We start from the raw sequence: 15416 nt of genomic DNA on the forward strand, positions 1-15416 counted from the left end.
TCGTACTCGGAGATTATGGCACCAATATAACTGTCTGGGTTTTAATTCAGGCGTACTGCACGACACTGTGGCAAACCGACGCAAAACCATCTGGCTTATCAGAGCCCTTCTAAGGATAGCCTTTCCACTCCATAGCCATAAGGACAGCCTTTCCACTCCTATGACATTGCTATTCAACTATATTCTTATGGGGGCCAAATTTTGTTTTTTGTGACATTCCCTTCTAACTTGGCTTGTGATCATCATAAAGGGGAATAATAATCGCTTATAGCCAAAGCGGTTCAAATGTTAGAGCCAAACTCGTGCGGAGAAAATGTATTCAACATGCCACATTGGCTTCTGTAACCGCCAGAAGTTCATGTTTACCACAGCGAGCATTTGATTCGATCTCTTCTCCTCTACCTACCTACTACCCTGGTTGGCAAGGTGATGTTGCGAGGTACTGTACATAATATATAAGGAGGTACTGTACATAATGACGAGATGGTCTTGTCTGCGCCCCTAACAATGGTAGCCGTTGTTCCAAAAGCGGGAAGGCAGGCAGACTGCTTATCACTGTATTCCCACATGGAGAAATTGATGGGAGGGGACCCTCTCACTTCACCTCTTCCTCTCTAGTCATCACACTGTCATTAACATTGATGCCTTGATGTCCATTGTGATTGGGAACAAGTAGACCAGCGTTTCCAAAATTCATTCTGCGGTACCTCAAGGGGTGTACGTTTTGGTTTTTGCATTAACACTACACAGCTGATTATTTTAATCAGCTGTGTAGTGCTAGGGCAAAAGCCAAAACGTGTGCCCCTTTGGGTCCCGAGGACAGAGTTCGGGAAAACCCTGAAGTAGACTATCCCCACACCTAGATTAACAGTTATATGCAATGTTTGGAGTACCTCTTCTTTTTTTTTTCTTTTTTTTAAGCCTCAAATTGTGTTTTCCTTTTGACTGAATTCCTTGTTATTGGAATTTCATCATAGACATTACATTTCAGACATTACGTTTGACTACTTCAATTCTTTAACTCTTACCCGCCATGTCTAGACTTGACAGTTCATTCAGCTTTTGTATTTTGATCATGGAGTTCTGATCATGCATGACGTGTTCTTAATTGCATCTAAAACTACATTTAAATGTGTCCACATTGTGTCCAGTTTCCCTTTTCCCATGCTATATTCAAATGCCAGTATGCATTCTGCAAACGGTGGAACAGGATAAATCTGACACAACTTGATGGCTGTAGCCTACTAGCTAGCTAACCTTTGTAACTAGCCAGCAAGCTACAGGACTCACCTACTCATTCCAGGGTTTTACTTTATTTGTACTATTTTCTACATTGTAGAATAATAGTGAAGATATCAAAACTATAAAATAGCACATATAGAATCATGTACTAACCAAAAAAGTGTTAAACAAATCAAAATATATATGAAATTCTTCAAAGTAGCTACCATTTGCATTGATGACAGCTTTGCACACTCTTTGCATTCTCTCAACCACCTTAATGAGGTAGTCACCTGGAATGCATTTCAATTGACAGGTGTGCCTTAAGTTCATTTGTGGAATTTTATTCCTTAATGCGTTTGAGCCAATCAGTTGTTGTGACAAGGTAGGGGTGGTATACAGAAGTCCATATTATGGCAAAAACAGCTCAAATAAGCAAAGAGAAACAAAGAACTTTGAATGTTTCTTCAAGTGCAGTTGCAAAAACCATCACGCGCTATGATGAAACATCAACTGTTCAGAGAAGACTGTATGAATCAGACCTTCATGGTCGAATTACTGCAAAGAAACCACTACTTAAGGACACCAATAAGAAGAGACTTGCTTGGGCCAAGAAACACAAGCAATGAACATTACAGGTAGAAATCTTTCCTTTGGTCTGATGAGCCCAAATTTGTGGTTTTTGGTTCCAACTACCATGTCTTTGTGAGACGCAGAGTAGGTGAGCAGATGATCTCGGCATGTGTAGTTCCCACCGTGAAGCACGGAGGAGGAGATGTGATGGTGTGGGGGTGCTTTGCTGGTGACACTGTCAGTGATTTATTTAGAATTAAAGGTACACTTAACCAGCTTAGCTAACACAGTATTCTGCAGAGATACGCCATCCCATCTGGTTTGCACTTAGTCCCACTATCATTTGTTTTTCAACAGGACACTGACCCAACACACCTCCAGGCTGGAGAGTGATGGAGTGCTGACCTGGCCTCCCATAATCACCCGACCTCAACCCAATTGAGATGGTTTGGGATGAGTTGGACCACAGAGTGAAGGAATAGCAGCCAATAAGTGCTCCGCATATGTGGGAACTCCTTCAAGACTGTTGAAAAAACATTCCAGGTGAAGCTGGTTGAGAGAATGCCAAAGAATGGCTACTTTGAAGAATGTCAAATATTCAAATACATTTTGATTTAGCACTTTTTAGATACTACATGATTCCACATGTTATTTCATAGTTTTGATGTCTTCACTATTATTATACAATGTCGAAAATCGTAAAAATAAAGAAAAACCATTGAATGAGTAGGTGTCCAAACGTTTGACTGGTACTGTAGCTAGCAACGCTAAAGGGATTTCTTACAGGTTAGCTTAACTCTAGCCAAACAAAACATTGTTTTTCTAATAAACGCTAGCCAACTAGCTAATTGAAGCTAGCAAACACCTTTCTTACACACTAGGAATGTATTTCCTTCAACATTTAATGAAAAAAAAGGTGCTTCTCTCCCAAAACACAAGTTTTCTGGAAACTTGTGGGCGGAGTGCTGATGTGGCCCACTGCTTGCACCTTCAGTAGCCTGATTGGGTCCAGAATGAGAAGAAATTCACACATGCATGCGTCTCTGACCACTTCCTGAAGTGGTGAGACGGATCCGACCGACCGGATCCGACTTTTGTGCATCTATACCGGTCTTTTTCAATGCGATGTTCATATTCTGATAGGCAAAGTCGCATGTAAATGTCAAGTGTAGACAGCCTTAGACAGCCAGTCCAATTCTGATTTGGCAAAAGAGCTTAATCTGATTGGTCAAATTAGTGGGAAAAGATCGTAATTGGGCTGCCTGTGTAAACACAGCCTTAAAGTAATTGTCCAGTGGATCTATTTTAAAAGTTCATACCCGTATAATGTCGTGACTCAGCCTATACTCGTATTTTTGGCCAAAGCATGAATTGGAGAATAAACACTTCAAAACCACCACAATTGTGTTTCTGCCAGTTTAAAAAAAAAAAAAAGCTTTTTATTTCCGCATAAAGGATGATGAGCTGGCCAATCAGCTGTCTACTCATGATTTTTTGGGGGGGGGGGGTTTTCGCCCACTCCATTCCTGCTCAAAGCTGTTTTTTAACATATTTTTTAAAGAATTGGTAGAAAAACTTCGCTCATTTTGTAATCAATTATCTGCAAACACTGGAATGCTACTTTTAATATAAATCTGGAAATACTGGAGTTACTTTTTTGGGAAACTCACCCCATGATAGTTTGAACTATTCAGTCTTACATAACTTATGTTAAAACCCCCTAAAGTCTATTGATGCACCGGTGTGTTATCTAAATAACATAATAAAAAAATTCCATCAATCTGTCAGTTTGAGCCTGAGAGATCTAGCATGGGCTACGTCTCAATCCACTTCATCCGCCTATGTCGCCCTTCCGCATCTGCAGTGGAAAGTGGCGGAGCTACAGAGCTGTTTGTCAAACCAGGAGACATCCAGAAAATCGTAGACTCACGAACATGACAGGTGTTCTCCGTGTTTTGCTTTGACGTCCACAAGTGTCGCTGGACCAGTCCTAAAGGTAACCCATACAAATGAATGGAGGTAGTTTTGTGCCAACAAAAATAAGGGGTTAAATGTGTTTAATTCCTGAGCGTTCTTATCTCCTTGATATAGGACAGACACTTCAAAACTTTATTCCTTATGATTTATTTTTGTACTGTCTTGTCGTTTATGAATGTATAATTCATTGCGTTTGTGTTTATGGGCTATAGTAGTAAATGCCAAGTGTAATGTTTTGCCATGCTTTATTTTTTGGGGATAACTAAAAGGCTCCTAAAATTTCAAATCAAATAGCTAAATGATCCATTGTATGACCTTAAAACAATTCCATGTCATCTTAGAACCCCCCTCTTGTAGAATTCTGTAGCATACCATTATCTACTTCCATGGTGCTACCTTGTTTTCTGACTGACCTAGATCAAGTTCTGTTTGTTTGTGTGTATGCACGTGTGTGGGTCCAAGCCCCTACTTGGTAACTCTGTCTCAAATGACAAATGTTTTTATTAACTTATTTTCCTATTGTTTGGCATAATCACAATGGACTGGGCCAGGTCAAATTGAGCAAGGCCAGGTCTGGTTCGTGAGACTTATGTAGGACTTTGTATTACATTTTGTTGCAGTAATGTGAATGCAGGTGAATTTTCTCTACAGGAAACTTTTAATGTGAGTTTTTATTTATTTTATTTTTTACTGTACACATGTATTGCCTTGTTTTAATATCCTTTTACTTTCAATTTGTAATATTTCTTTGATTTGCTTTCTCAAACTGAAAATCAATCTCAATATGGATGTTGGTTATACCTGTTGTGTAGTTATTATGTTGTCTGTTTACTCACATCCTTAACAAAAACACTAATGTATCTTACTGTTACTGGGTACGATAATTGAAATGCTGTGTACCTTTCAGTTCATGTTTTGTGAGCTATTGGATAGACAAAGTGATTATAATTTTTTACAAACAAATCTACCCCTTTTTATTCTGAGACTTGCACTGATTGTTCTGTTATTGCAATGTAACACAGCTGTAAATTTACTATTTTAATATTTTGTTTAAATGTAATATTCATAGTAGACATTGCAAACTAAAATGACCCATTAATGGGATATGTTCTCTTTCCAACATTCGTTTTGGCGGAATCAAATTGTATTAGGCACATGAGCCGAATACAACAGGTGTAGACCTAGTGAAATGCTTAATTACGAAATCAACTCATGCAGTGTTTAGTTGCATAATCTTGACTAGTGAGGAATAATAATTGTAGCCTATCTAGTCCTCCCTGTGCCTAGCCCCCTGACACTCAAATGGTGACGCGGGGCGAAAATCGGAATTAAAGCGTCAATGGATTAGTTAATATACCTATACTGAACAAAAATATAAATACAACATGTAATGTGCTGGTTTCATGAGCTGAAATAAAAAAAATCCTGGAAATGTTCCAAACTCATTCCGATTGGCTGGGCCTGGCTCCCAAGTGGGTGAGCCTATGCCCACACATGGCTGCACCCATGCCCAGTCATGTGAAATCAAAAAAATCAAATCTGGGCCTAATTATTTCATTTCAATTGACTGATTTCCTTATGAACTTTAACTCAGAAAAATATTTAATTGTTGCATTTTGCGTTTTATATTTTCAGTATAGTTTGATATGTTTGTCCCATATGACATGTAGGCTATACCCCCCCCCCCAACCAAAATCACACATTCAGTGTTATTGGCTCTCGCCCTCTGACCACTTCTTGGCGCATCCAAGGGGTTGTATATTTTGGCCTGGCTATAGGTAATACAAAGTAACGCAGTATGATATTTGGAATGAAAAATTACTTAATGTTTGACTATTTTCATTCCCAATGTGGAGAAACTTATGCGTCAGGAGTTTTCCTTTGGTAGTGACGTAAACACTGATCTGCACATCATTGGACGTAACAGCGGAATAGTAGGCCTTCAGTTTGAAAGCTACGGTTTGCGTGCTAGTTAGCCACCTACTTCCTTGTTAGTCCAAACTGGAGTGTGATGGCAAGCGTAAAGAAGTTTGTCCTAAAAAGCGAATGTTTTTCCCTTATTTTCAGCACTTTGGGGATATATTTTTTAAAGCCGATGTGAGCTGCGATATTCCTCAAGAAACATTTCCTTTCGAGCAGGAGACATTGGGCCTGCTACACTAAGCATGGAATGGAATGCAATTACGAGACACTGCCTAGCTAGCTACAGTTGCTAGCTAGTTAGCTCTGGCTAGCCAGCTAGCAAATCTTTGGAATTGAAGACCAGGATTCTAATGATTTGATTTATTTTTCTCGTATTATCATAAATTAATCTCGAGGTAAACATTGGATGGACTTGGTTGATGAATCCGATGGATTATCGCTTGGAATAGCTCACTACCAGTTAGTGACTAGCTAGTTAGCTTTAGCTTGCTAGCTAATTTGTAGCAAATGTTTTGTGTGGCAACATAACACTAAAGACAACTAATATTACCAAAAGTATATATCGCATATTTTTGATAAATGCCTAACCCGGAGGTGTTTCGCGAGGGTCGGGGAAGAAGCCCATCGACACAGAGAAGTGCCAGACAGGAGCGGCGCAGTAACGTTAAACCTGGAAGCGGTGCTACTCCGCACCGAGAGAAACACCGGGAGAAGAGGCGGTCGTCATCTATCCGAAAGAAACACAGTCACGCTAGGGGGAAAACACAATGGCATACGCCAGATGACCCAGACAGTGAACGGAGAGGCACTCTTGAAAGAGGTGAACTTCGGACTTTAGTGGAATATGACGATGTGAGTTCCCAATCAGAACGCTTTTCTGGGAGCCCTTCGCCGAAACCAGAACCGCATGCTACTATTTTGGTCGACCGACTTAGTGAAGTTGAGTTCACAGGCATGAACGGACCGACATCCCCAGAGAGAAGGTCTCGAAGAGACAGGGCTGTATTGCATCTCAGGAAGGATGAACAAATCAGTGGTTCGTCCGAGAGGAATAGACAAGAGAAGGAACCGAAAAGAAAGGAACGCCAGAGCCGTGAGAGGGATACTTCAAAATCTCGTGGTAGTAGCCTGAGCGCCACCAAAAACAACCGAGACGGTGCGAGAAACATTGACAGTAACGGCAAGAGGACGTCTACAACCTTGGCCCCCATGTCTTTGGACAAAAAGGAATCTAAACGGCACAAAAGTAAGACACGTTCGGAAAAGGAGCCCCCGTCTGCATACAGGGATGCACCACAATCATACCGAGATGACCGTGAAGAACTCGGGGCCTACAGAAGAAGTCCTGGTTTCAAGGCAGACAGCCCACATGGGAAATCGTATTCCTATGGATATCAGTCTCCCAGTGGTAGTTATAATAACCAGTTTATATCTAGAAGAAGTCCCAGTTATGGGAACAAAAGGCTGTCCCCTACTTCAACATACTACAGCCGAGATTCTGAGGTCTATGGTGCCTACAACATTTCAAAGTCGCCCAGTTCATACTCGAGTAACAAAAGAAAGCGGTCTCCAACGAGCCCATTCAATTGGCGCAGGTCTCCAAGTTATGGCCGACATAGTCCATTCGAACAGGGAGAACTTGCTTCAAGTCCCTACGGTACCCGTCGGCGATCACGAAGTCCATACCGAAAGTCAATGAGCCCAAGTCCAGACGTAAGGTAAGCAATTGATCAGAGGTTACTGCACTGGCTGAATTATTAATAGGTGTTACCCTCCACCTTATGAAATCTCTTGGAGAAAATAATGGCATTGAATGTTTTTTTTTTTTTTAATTTAGTGATACTGAGAAACATTGATGTAAATTTGAGGGCAGAATCTGGATCACCCAAGTGAGCAAAGCTTTGTGAAACGCATTTAGTACAACTATTTTACTAGATTGTGATTCAGATTGTAATGATGCCTTCAATGTCACTGAAAGTGTTTATTTGCCATTCCAGTAGTCTGCTAAAACAGCACTTATTAGACAGTATGAACATTTAAAGAGACACAGCGTACCAATTGGTACATGTTTTTCTGTTGCTTATTAGAAAAATGTGATTTAATTCTTGGTGTGTTTCCTGACCGACTCTGCATTTGGTTAATGATATTTGTCAACCATGAGACACTAGACGCGGAAGCCTATTTTACTTCCTCAAAATAACCATAATGAATCTAAGAACTCAAGAAATCTGTAATTTTGTTGTTTTTGCCGAGGATGTTTGTTGTGCAATTTGACATCTAAGGTGTTTGCAGTATTTCTCAAGTAAAGAAAATGTGTGACGTGTTATCTTATGTAAACAAAAGACCGAGCTGCTGGGCAGGTCTGTCTCACTGTTTTTGCTATTGGATAGAAAGCAATCACAGCTGCTATTCACCCCATGTTGGAGAAGAAATGGACTTGCTTCTACAACTGCATTGCGTGCTGTTTGGGGTTTTAGGCTGGGTTTCTGTACAGCACTTTGAGATATCAGCTGATGTACGAAGGGCTATATAAATAAATTTGATTTGACATTGTTCAATCTAAATCCAGCCTTCATTTACCTGTTATAATGCATGGATATTCCCAACTTTTTTTTACTTTTGTTGTTGAGGATACTGACTTTATGACCAAAATGATCCTACTTACACTTTGTAGTCAATTTCGACACTAGAATAACTGTTTCTGACTAATCGATGCCACACAGACACTTTTTCAAAGGGATTTGTTGCTTTTTAAAGGCAGTCACTCTTTAAAGGGAACTTTTCTCCTATGAGAGATTCATGTGTCTCTCCTTTCTCCAGGCGATCTGGCAAGTCTCGAAGCAGGAGTCCGTATTCCCCCTCGAGGCACTCCCGCTCACGCAGCCGTCACCGCCACTCTCGCTCCCGCAGCCGACCCTCCAGCCTCTCCCCCAGCACATTGACCTTCAAGAGCAGCCTGGCGGCCGAGCTCAGCAAGCAGAAGAAGGCCAAAGCTGCCGAGGCAGCTGCCCGGGCCAAGAGCTCCAGTAGCACCTCAACTCCCACCAAGGTTCCCTCTGCAGGCTCCCACCAACCCAGCCCCAAAACCAACCACGCCACTAAGAAGGGCCCCAGGACCCCTGTGTCGAGCCAGCCCCAGTCCCCCACAGACAGGACCTCCAAGAGAAGCACAGAGCCCCCCAAGGCCAGCAAGGATAGAGATGTGAAGGGGAAGGATGTCCCCTCGGTGCAACGAGACAAGAGGAAAGTACCAGCATCTGGACAGGGCAAAGAGAAGGAACGAGTCACTGCCCCAACTGCCTCTACACTGACATCTCTACACCTGCCCCCGAACATCTTCGAGCACTTAGCTGGAGCAGACAGGTAATCAAACATAATAGTTTTTTTTTATAATTAAGAGAACTCGTACATTTTTTCACACTCATACATGCCTCCTCCTCTTTCCATAGCCTAACTTCTCATCTTATTTTCCTCCCCTGTGCAGCTTGAAGGACATCTTACCATCGCTATCAGGGAAGAATCCAGCAGAGCGTCAGAAGGCCCGCCACCTCCTGAGCGACCTGCCCCTTCCTCCCGAGCTACCCACAGGCGCCTCCTCCCCTCACAGCCCATATGACGAGAAGAAGACCACGCTTCGCCGCAGGCCCAAGTATGTCTGGGCCCCTTGACTTTCCATGTCTCACCCTACCACGTCAATGGCCTATGCTCCTCAATAAGCTCTACTGCCTGGGGTTGGGAACCACTGCTTGACCTAATCTCTTGTTGGTTGGTTTGTCTTTCTCCCAGGATCTGCGGCCCACGCTTTGGGGAGATCAAGGAGACTGAGATCGATTGGGGGAAACGGTGCGTGGACAAGTTTGAGATCATCGGCATCACAGGAGAAGGCACCTACGGCCAGGTGTACAAGGCAAAAGACAAAGATACAGGTGAGGACGACTAAATGCTTACGATGTATTATTTTACCATCAACATTTTAACCAAACAGAATCATCTGTTTGTCAAACTCTTAAATTAACATTTGAGTCTTTCTATGCCCAAGGTAACTATTATGTATGAAAAGTTATCTTCTTAATATCCCCTTTACTTTATCTCTATCCCTGTGGTGTAGCTGAGATGGTGGCCTTGAAGAAGGTGCGCCTCGACAATGAGAAGGAGGGCTTCCCTATCACCGCCATCAGGGAGATCAAAATCCTCCGCCAACTCAACCACAAGAGCATCATCAACATGAAGGAGATAGTCACTGACAAGGAGGACGCCCTGGACTTCAAGAACGACAAAGGTCCATATGACAAACCCACTGAATTATCATTCTGCATCCTAAATGGCACTCCATTCCCTACATAGTGCACTACTTTTGACCAGAGCCCTATGGCAGAGGTTCTATAACTTTTTAGGGCCGGGGACCCCTTTTGTGATAGCAATCATTTAACTAGGCAAGTCAGTTAAGGACAAATTCTTATTTACAATGACGGCCTACTAAAAGGCAAAAGGCCTCCTGTGGGGACGGGGGCCTGGGATTAAAAATAAAATAATCTAGGACAAAACACACATCACAACAAGAGACGACACAACACTACATAGAGACCTAAGACAACAACAGCATGGCAGCAACATGGTAGCAGCAAAAAACATGGTACAAACATTATTGGGCACAGACAACAGCACAAAGGGCAAGAAGGTAGTGAGATAAAAATAGCATACAAGGAGTTTTATGTCTTTGGCAGTGCACTGGGAAATGAACAAAGTCTCAGGCCCTAGGAAGGAATATTTTAAAGGCCCGCCTCTTGGCATTGGGAGAGAATTTTGCAGTTGTTCAAGCTAATATCCTCCAATTCTACACATTTTGCATTGAGGCAGAGGGAACATTTAACTGTTTTAAAGCTTAAATTGCAATGTGTCTTGTGTTTTAAAATAACATTTTGGGGGAATAGAAGTTTGCCGATTTGAGTTGCACATTTTATACTTGGTCGACAAAAATTGAAAATATCCCTGTGAGCCTCCTAGGCCCATGTTGCCCATGATTAAGAACACATTGTAGATTAATAATATTACATTGTATTATACCCCCTAAACTTATCCCATGGATCTCTTGGCCAAAATGTACAAAAATATATATTGATATATAATTTTTAATTGTTTTAATATTTTTAGATGCGGTACACTTTGAGAACCCCTGGTCAAAAGTAGTGCCCTATATAGGGAATAGGGTGCCATTTGGGATACAAACCATGTGTCTAGATTGTTTCTCCATGCATTTGACCTCCTTTTACAGGTGCGTTCTACCTGGTGTTTGAATACATGGACCACGACCTGATGGGGCTGCTGGAGTCTGGCCTGGTCCACTTCAACGAGAGCCACATCAAGTCCTTCATGAGGCAGCTGCTGGAGGGCCTCGACTACTGCCACAAGAAGAATTTCCTGCACAGGGACATCAAGTGCTCCAACATCTTGCTTAACAACAAGTGAGTGCTGCTCAGGATAGCTAGCCTGCTGGTCCCAGGTCTGTCGGTGCTGTCTTGTCAACTCCTATGGTCATTATCACACCAAAGCACAAGCAGATCTGGGACCAGGATAGTCAAAAATGAAAAACCATTTATATCCGCTGCAGAATCAGTAGAATTGTCTGACAGAAAGGAGTCGGAAGTCACGTTAATGCTGTGTTCTGTTCTCTACGCCAGGGGTCAAATAAAGCTGGCAGATTTTGGACTGGCTCGACTTTATAACTCTGAGGAGAGGTAAGTGTCCCGATATGGCTTAGAGTTGATTGCTGCCAATGGTTATGACTGTTTTGCTTCATCAAGCATATTGGTCTCAAATGTGTTTTGTTGTGGATGATGATGATGATATTATTGATACTTGTACATTTTTCTGTCCCTGTCTTGTAGCCGACCGTACACCAACAAGGTGATCACCCTGTGGTACAGACCCCCAGAGCTTTTACTGGGGGAGGAGAGGTACACACCTGCCATTGATGTGTGGAGCTGCGGGTAAGAGACACCTACGTTTAGTTGATTAGGTGTGGTGTTTCACTGGCTGATATTCATGATTCTTAAACCGAGGACAGATGGTTCTATAAAGAGAATCATGCATTCACCCTGTTTTTGTCTTAAATCAGGTGCATTCTGGGGGAGCTTTTCACAAAGAAGCCCATTTTCCAAGCCAATCAGGAGCTTGCCCAGTTAGAGCTGATCAGGTACGTTGTGTTCCGATGAGAAGGGTACTATAAATCCCTCAATTTCTTATCAGCATCCCTTTTAACGGTCTGAAAGACCTTCAGCTATCTCATTGGACAGTCTTGTTAGGGCATATTTTACTCTGGCCTTTGGCTTTTCTCCCTTCCAGTCGAATCTGTGGCAGCCCCTGCCCCGCTGTGTGGCCAGATGTCATCAAGCTGCCCTACTTCAACACCATGAAACCAAAGAAACAGTACCGGCGGCGGTTGCGAGAAGAGTTTGCTTTGTGAGTCGATCTGCTTGTTTGAATTCAGTAATTGGGCTCATCATTGGTGTATGAAAATAATGTTGTTATCCTTTGGCTGTGTTTGACTAACCACTTCATCTTTCTCTTTGGTCAGTATACCACCCTCTGCCCTGGACCTGTTTGACCACATGCTGGCACTGGACCCCAGTAAGCGCTGCGCTGCCGAGGCGGCGCTAAGCAGTGAGTTCCTCAAAGACGTGGACCCAACCAAGATGCCCCCACCAGAGTACGTTAGGCCAAAGACGTTTTACTTCATAGTCTGTGATTCATTACTGTAGAATATAATTTTTATGATGACCCACCCTTTGATCTCCCTATTTCCATTTTGTCTCCTGTCCTCTTCCCATCTCTCTCCTCCAGTCTCCCCCTGTGGCAGGACTGCCATGAGTTGTGGAGTAAGAAGCGGCGGAGGCAGAAGCAGATGCCAGAGGAGCTGTCAGCCTCCAAGGCTCCCCGTAAGGAGCTGGGGCTGGGAGACGACAGTCGTAGCAACACCCCCCAGGGCTTCCCTCCGCCTGGGGGACTCAAAGGCCAACCTGTGGCTGCCTCAGCCCTACTGGGTGAGTGAATGGGCCTTTAGTCTAGTACCGCAAAGTCACCCCTCCTTACTGGCCTCACACCTTATCAGTTACACACTCACTTTAATGGCTTATATTGCAACGACTAATAACAACTTGGAGTGAATTAAGAGGTACTTTTTAGTAAATTGCTTAAATATATATTTTTTGTCTCCCGTAGACTCAAAAGCCCCCAACTCCCAGCTGACCCAGGAACAGCTGGCGGTTCTCCTCAACCTGCTCGGCCAGTCCAAGAGCGCTGTCAACCCGGCCCAGATTGCCAAGGTCAACCCCGAGACTCTACAGCAGCTCTCCAAGGTCCTGCCACCAGAACACTCTGACTCCGACCGGCCTCCAGAGCCACACCCTCCACTCAAGCCCCACAAGCTCCCTCAGTCAGGTGGAGCACCCCGCACGCCCCCCATGCCCAAGCCCCCATCGCCACATCCCTCGTCGGCATCGCAGGGTAAGTCTGATGGGGAGGCGTCGGCAGCCACCCAGACGGCAGTCACCATGCTACTGGCCCAGCTCCTCCAGGCCCAGCAGAGGCAGGAAGCTGGCGATACAGACGGCACAAACGCACCAGCAGGAGGACCTCCTCTGCCACCCTCTGAGCCAAAGCAGCCCCCAGAGCCTATCCCTGTCTCGCCAGGTAACTACTCATAGAGAATATTGTGACATTTTTTACCTCATTTTTTGCCAGCAGAAATAATGTGTATAGACTTGTATTCCACTGCTGTAACTATCCAGTAGGATTATCTGTCTCAAATTCTGTACACAATGGTTTTCATTTTGGATATCCCTATGGTAGAATACGAACTTGCAAAGTAGGACTAGAACTATCCCTTTGCTTTGAACTAACATCATGTCTTGTGTTTTCCCCCTTAGTGTCCGAGGGGAGCGGAGTTTCCTCCAGACCCATCCTCCCCCCCGACCAGAGACCCCCTGAACCACCCGAGCCCCCTCCCCGCTGCGAGGACTTGGACTACCGGCAGAAGATGGCGCGTAAGACGGGCCACCTGCTGCCTATGCCAACCTCAGGTGGAGCTGGTGAGGGAGGAAGGCTCCCGGAGCCAGACTACCCACCCCACCCCGGCACAGAAGGACCCAGCTATGGCGGTGACTACAGCCGCCCACCCCCTCCACCCTTCCCTCCTGTAGGTTTTGGCGACTGCTACATGGGCCACATGTTGGGGGGTGGCCTACCCCCCCACAACCTGAGGGAAGTGTTCAGCAGCAGTACTCAGCAGTCCTCGGCTACCGGGTCCCTGGCCACCTCACTCCAGGAGCCCTTCCCTTCAGGCAGGGGTGGAGGTGTTAGCAGCATGGTGTTCAGCGGTGACAAAGACCATCGTTTTGAGTACAATCACAGCCCCTCCTTGCCTGTGGAAGGGAAGCCCAACCCCACCAGCATCCACCTCTACAACCATGCTACCCCTCCCCCGCCCATCCCTCTTCCGGGCCAGTCCTGGAGCTCCCCTTCCCAGGCTGTGGCCCCACCTATGCCCCTTGGCTTCAACCCACATGTGAACTCAGCAGCCATGCGAGGACGACACCTCCCCTTCTGATTGGCTGTGGCATAGTGAATGGGTGGGGTATGATGGACACCTCAGACTTGTGGACTCAAAAGAAACTGAGCCCAAACCCTCTCAGGCTAGACCAGAGGGATCTGGAAATGCACACTTGATTTGTAATAATAAATACAAAAATCTGTGTAAAGCATTTTATTCCTCCTGTATCTGGAATGTGGGGTATGTTGCAGAAGAGGGGTTGTATAGGGGGAGCTTTTTTTGCTCATACCGTTTCATATTGTTTTTTTGTTTGTATTCTACTGTCTTTTAAATTAAGCTTTTACCTTTTTTGAGTGTACATTTACCAGGCTAGGTATTGCTTTTAAATATGTACCCAAGCCTTTCTTTTAATTGCTACCGAGCAAACTGTTTTGCACTACTGACTAAAGTAGGTGAGAACAATTTAGGTATGAAATTAAGTGCTATATCTGCACAAATTTTAGGAAATTACCAATGTTTTTTTATTTTGGGCCAAGCATATGTTGAAACCAGGAGGGCTCAGTTGATCGGGCTCCTGACTTGAAGTTGGTTTGTTTTTGAAGAGGATTGGCTCCTGAAAGACTGGTGGCACATGGGTGACTGCAGTAAAACTGATAGCTACTGATTGACTTGATGGAGGAAGGCCATGTTCACTTTAATTTCCACAAGCCCTTTGCCAATAGCCATTGTAAAACAAGAGACATGTAACCCAACTTAAAAAAATACTTTTTGTACTAAAATGTTTTTGTTTTTTTTCTGGGGGGGGGGGTGTCATGTTTATTAAAGAAATGCCAACAATGTTTTTATTTGTGTCTTACTTTGACTGTCGATCATCAAAGAATCATAACTGAACATGTAGAACACACTAACCAGTGCAAGTCAACAAACTACTGAACTGCTATTTGGCTATTTGCTGATGTAAAACATTTGTAAATTGAAAGCATACTAGAGAAGATCAACTAATGAAGGACATGTTTTGTTTTTATTTTTCAATGCAATACTATTTTTGGTTGGAAGGTTGGCTGCCAAAAGAAGACATGGATGACGAAGGCAGGAACCACCTGAAAGGAAGTCAAGAAAAGCACCCAGAATAAGAGTTTGCTGGAGATGTACCGTTAAGGCCCTTTGCTCATCT

General features: G+C 43.9%; 2 protein-coding genes across 6 annotated transcripts in view; both read left to right on the forward strand.

Annotated features, from left to right (window-relative positions):
- The window catches only part of LOC112245199 (ras-related protein Ral-A-like), a 33210-nt gene extending 24403 nt beyond the window's left edge, over window positions 1-8807 (forward strand). For 2 of the 5 annotated variants that reach the window (XR_006080310.1, XR_002952696.2), the window contains one exon: window positions 2152-2212. The gene's annotated coding sequence lies outside the window, so the exon portion shown is untranslated. Of the gene's footprint in view, window positions 1-2151; window positions 2213-8514 lie in introns of those variants that run through there. The other 3 variants (XR_006080311.1, XM_042308820.1, XM_042308819.1) reach the window with 3 other exon arrangements.
- Window positions 5514-15083, forward strand: cdk13 (cyclin-dependent kinase 13). Its single transcript, XM_024392895.2, has 14 exons — window positions 5514-7412; window positions 8515-9057; window positions 9179-9343; window positions 9481-9620; window positions 9803-9973; window positions 10967-11156; window positions 11373-11429; window positions 11580-11681; window positions 11810-11887; window positions 12037-12153; window positions 12269-12400; window positions 12535-12734; window positions 12913-13383; window positions 13620-15083. The coding sequence occupies exons 1-14, from the start codon at window positions 6274-6276 to the stop codon at window positions 14297-14299; spliced, it is 4185 nt and encodes a 1394-aa protein (XP_024248663.1). The 5' UTR covers window positions 5514-6273; the 3' UTR covers window positions 14300-15083.
- Window positions 15084-15416: the final 333 nt, after the last annotated feature.

This window comes from Oncorhynchus tshawytscha, linkage group LG29, assembly GCF_018296145.1.
Source record: "Oncorhynchus tshawytscha isolate Ot180627B linkage group LG29, Otsh_v2.0, whole genome shotgun sequence".
NCBI classification, from domain to species: Eukaryota; Metazoa; Chordata; class Actinopteri; order Salmoniformes; family Salmonidae; genus Oncorhynchus; species Oncorhynchus tshawytscha.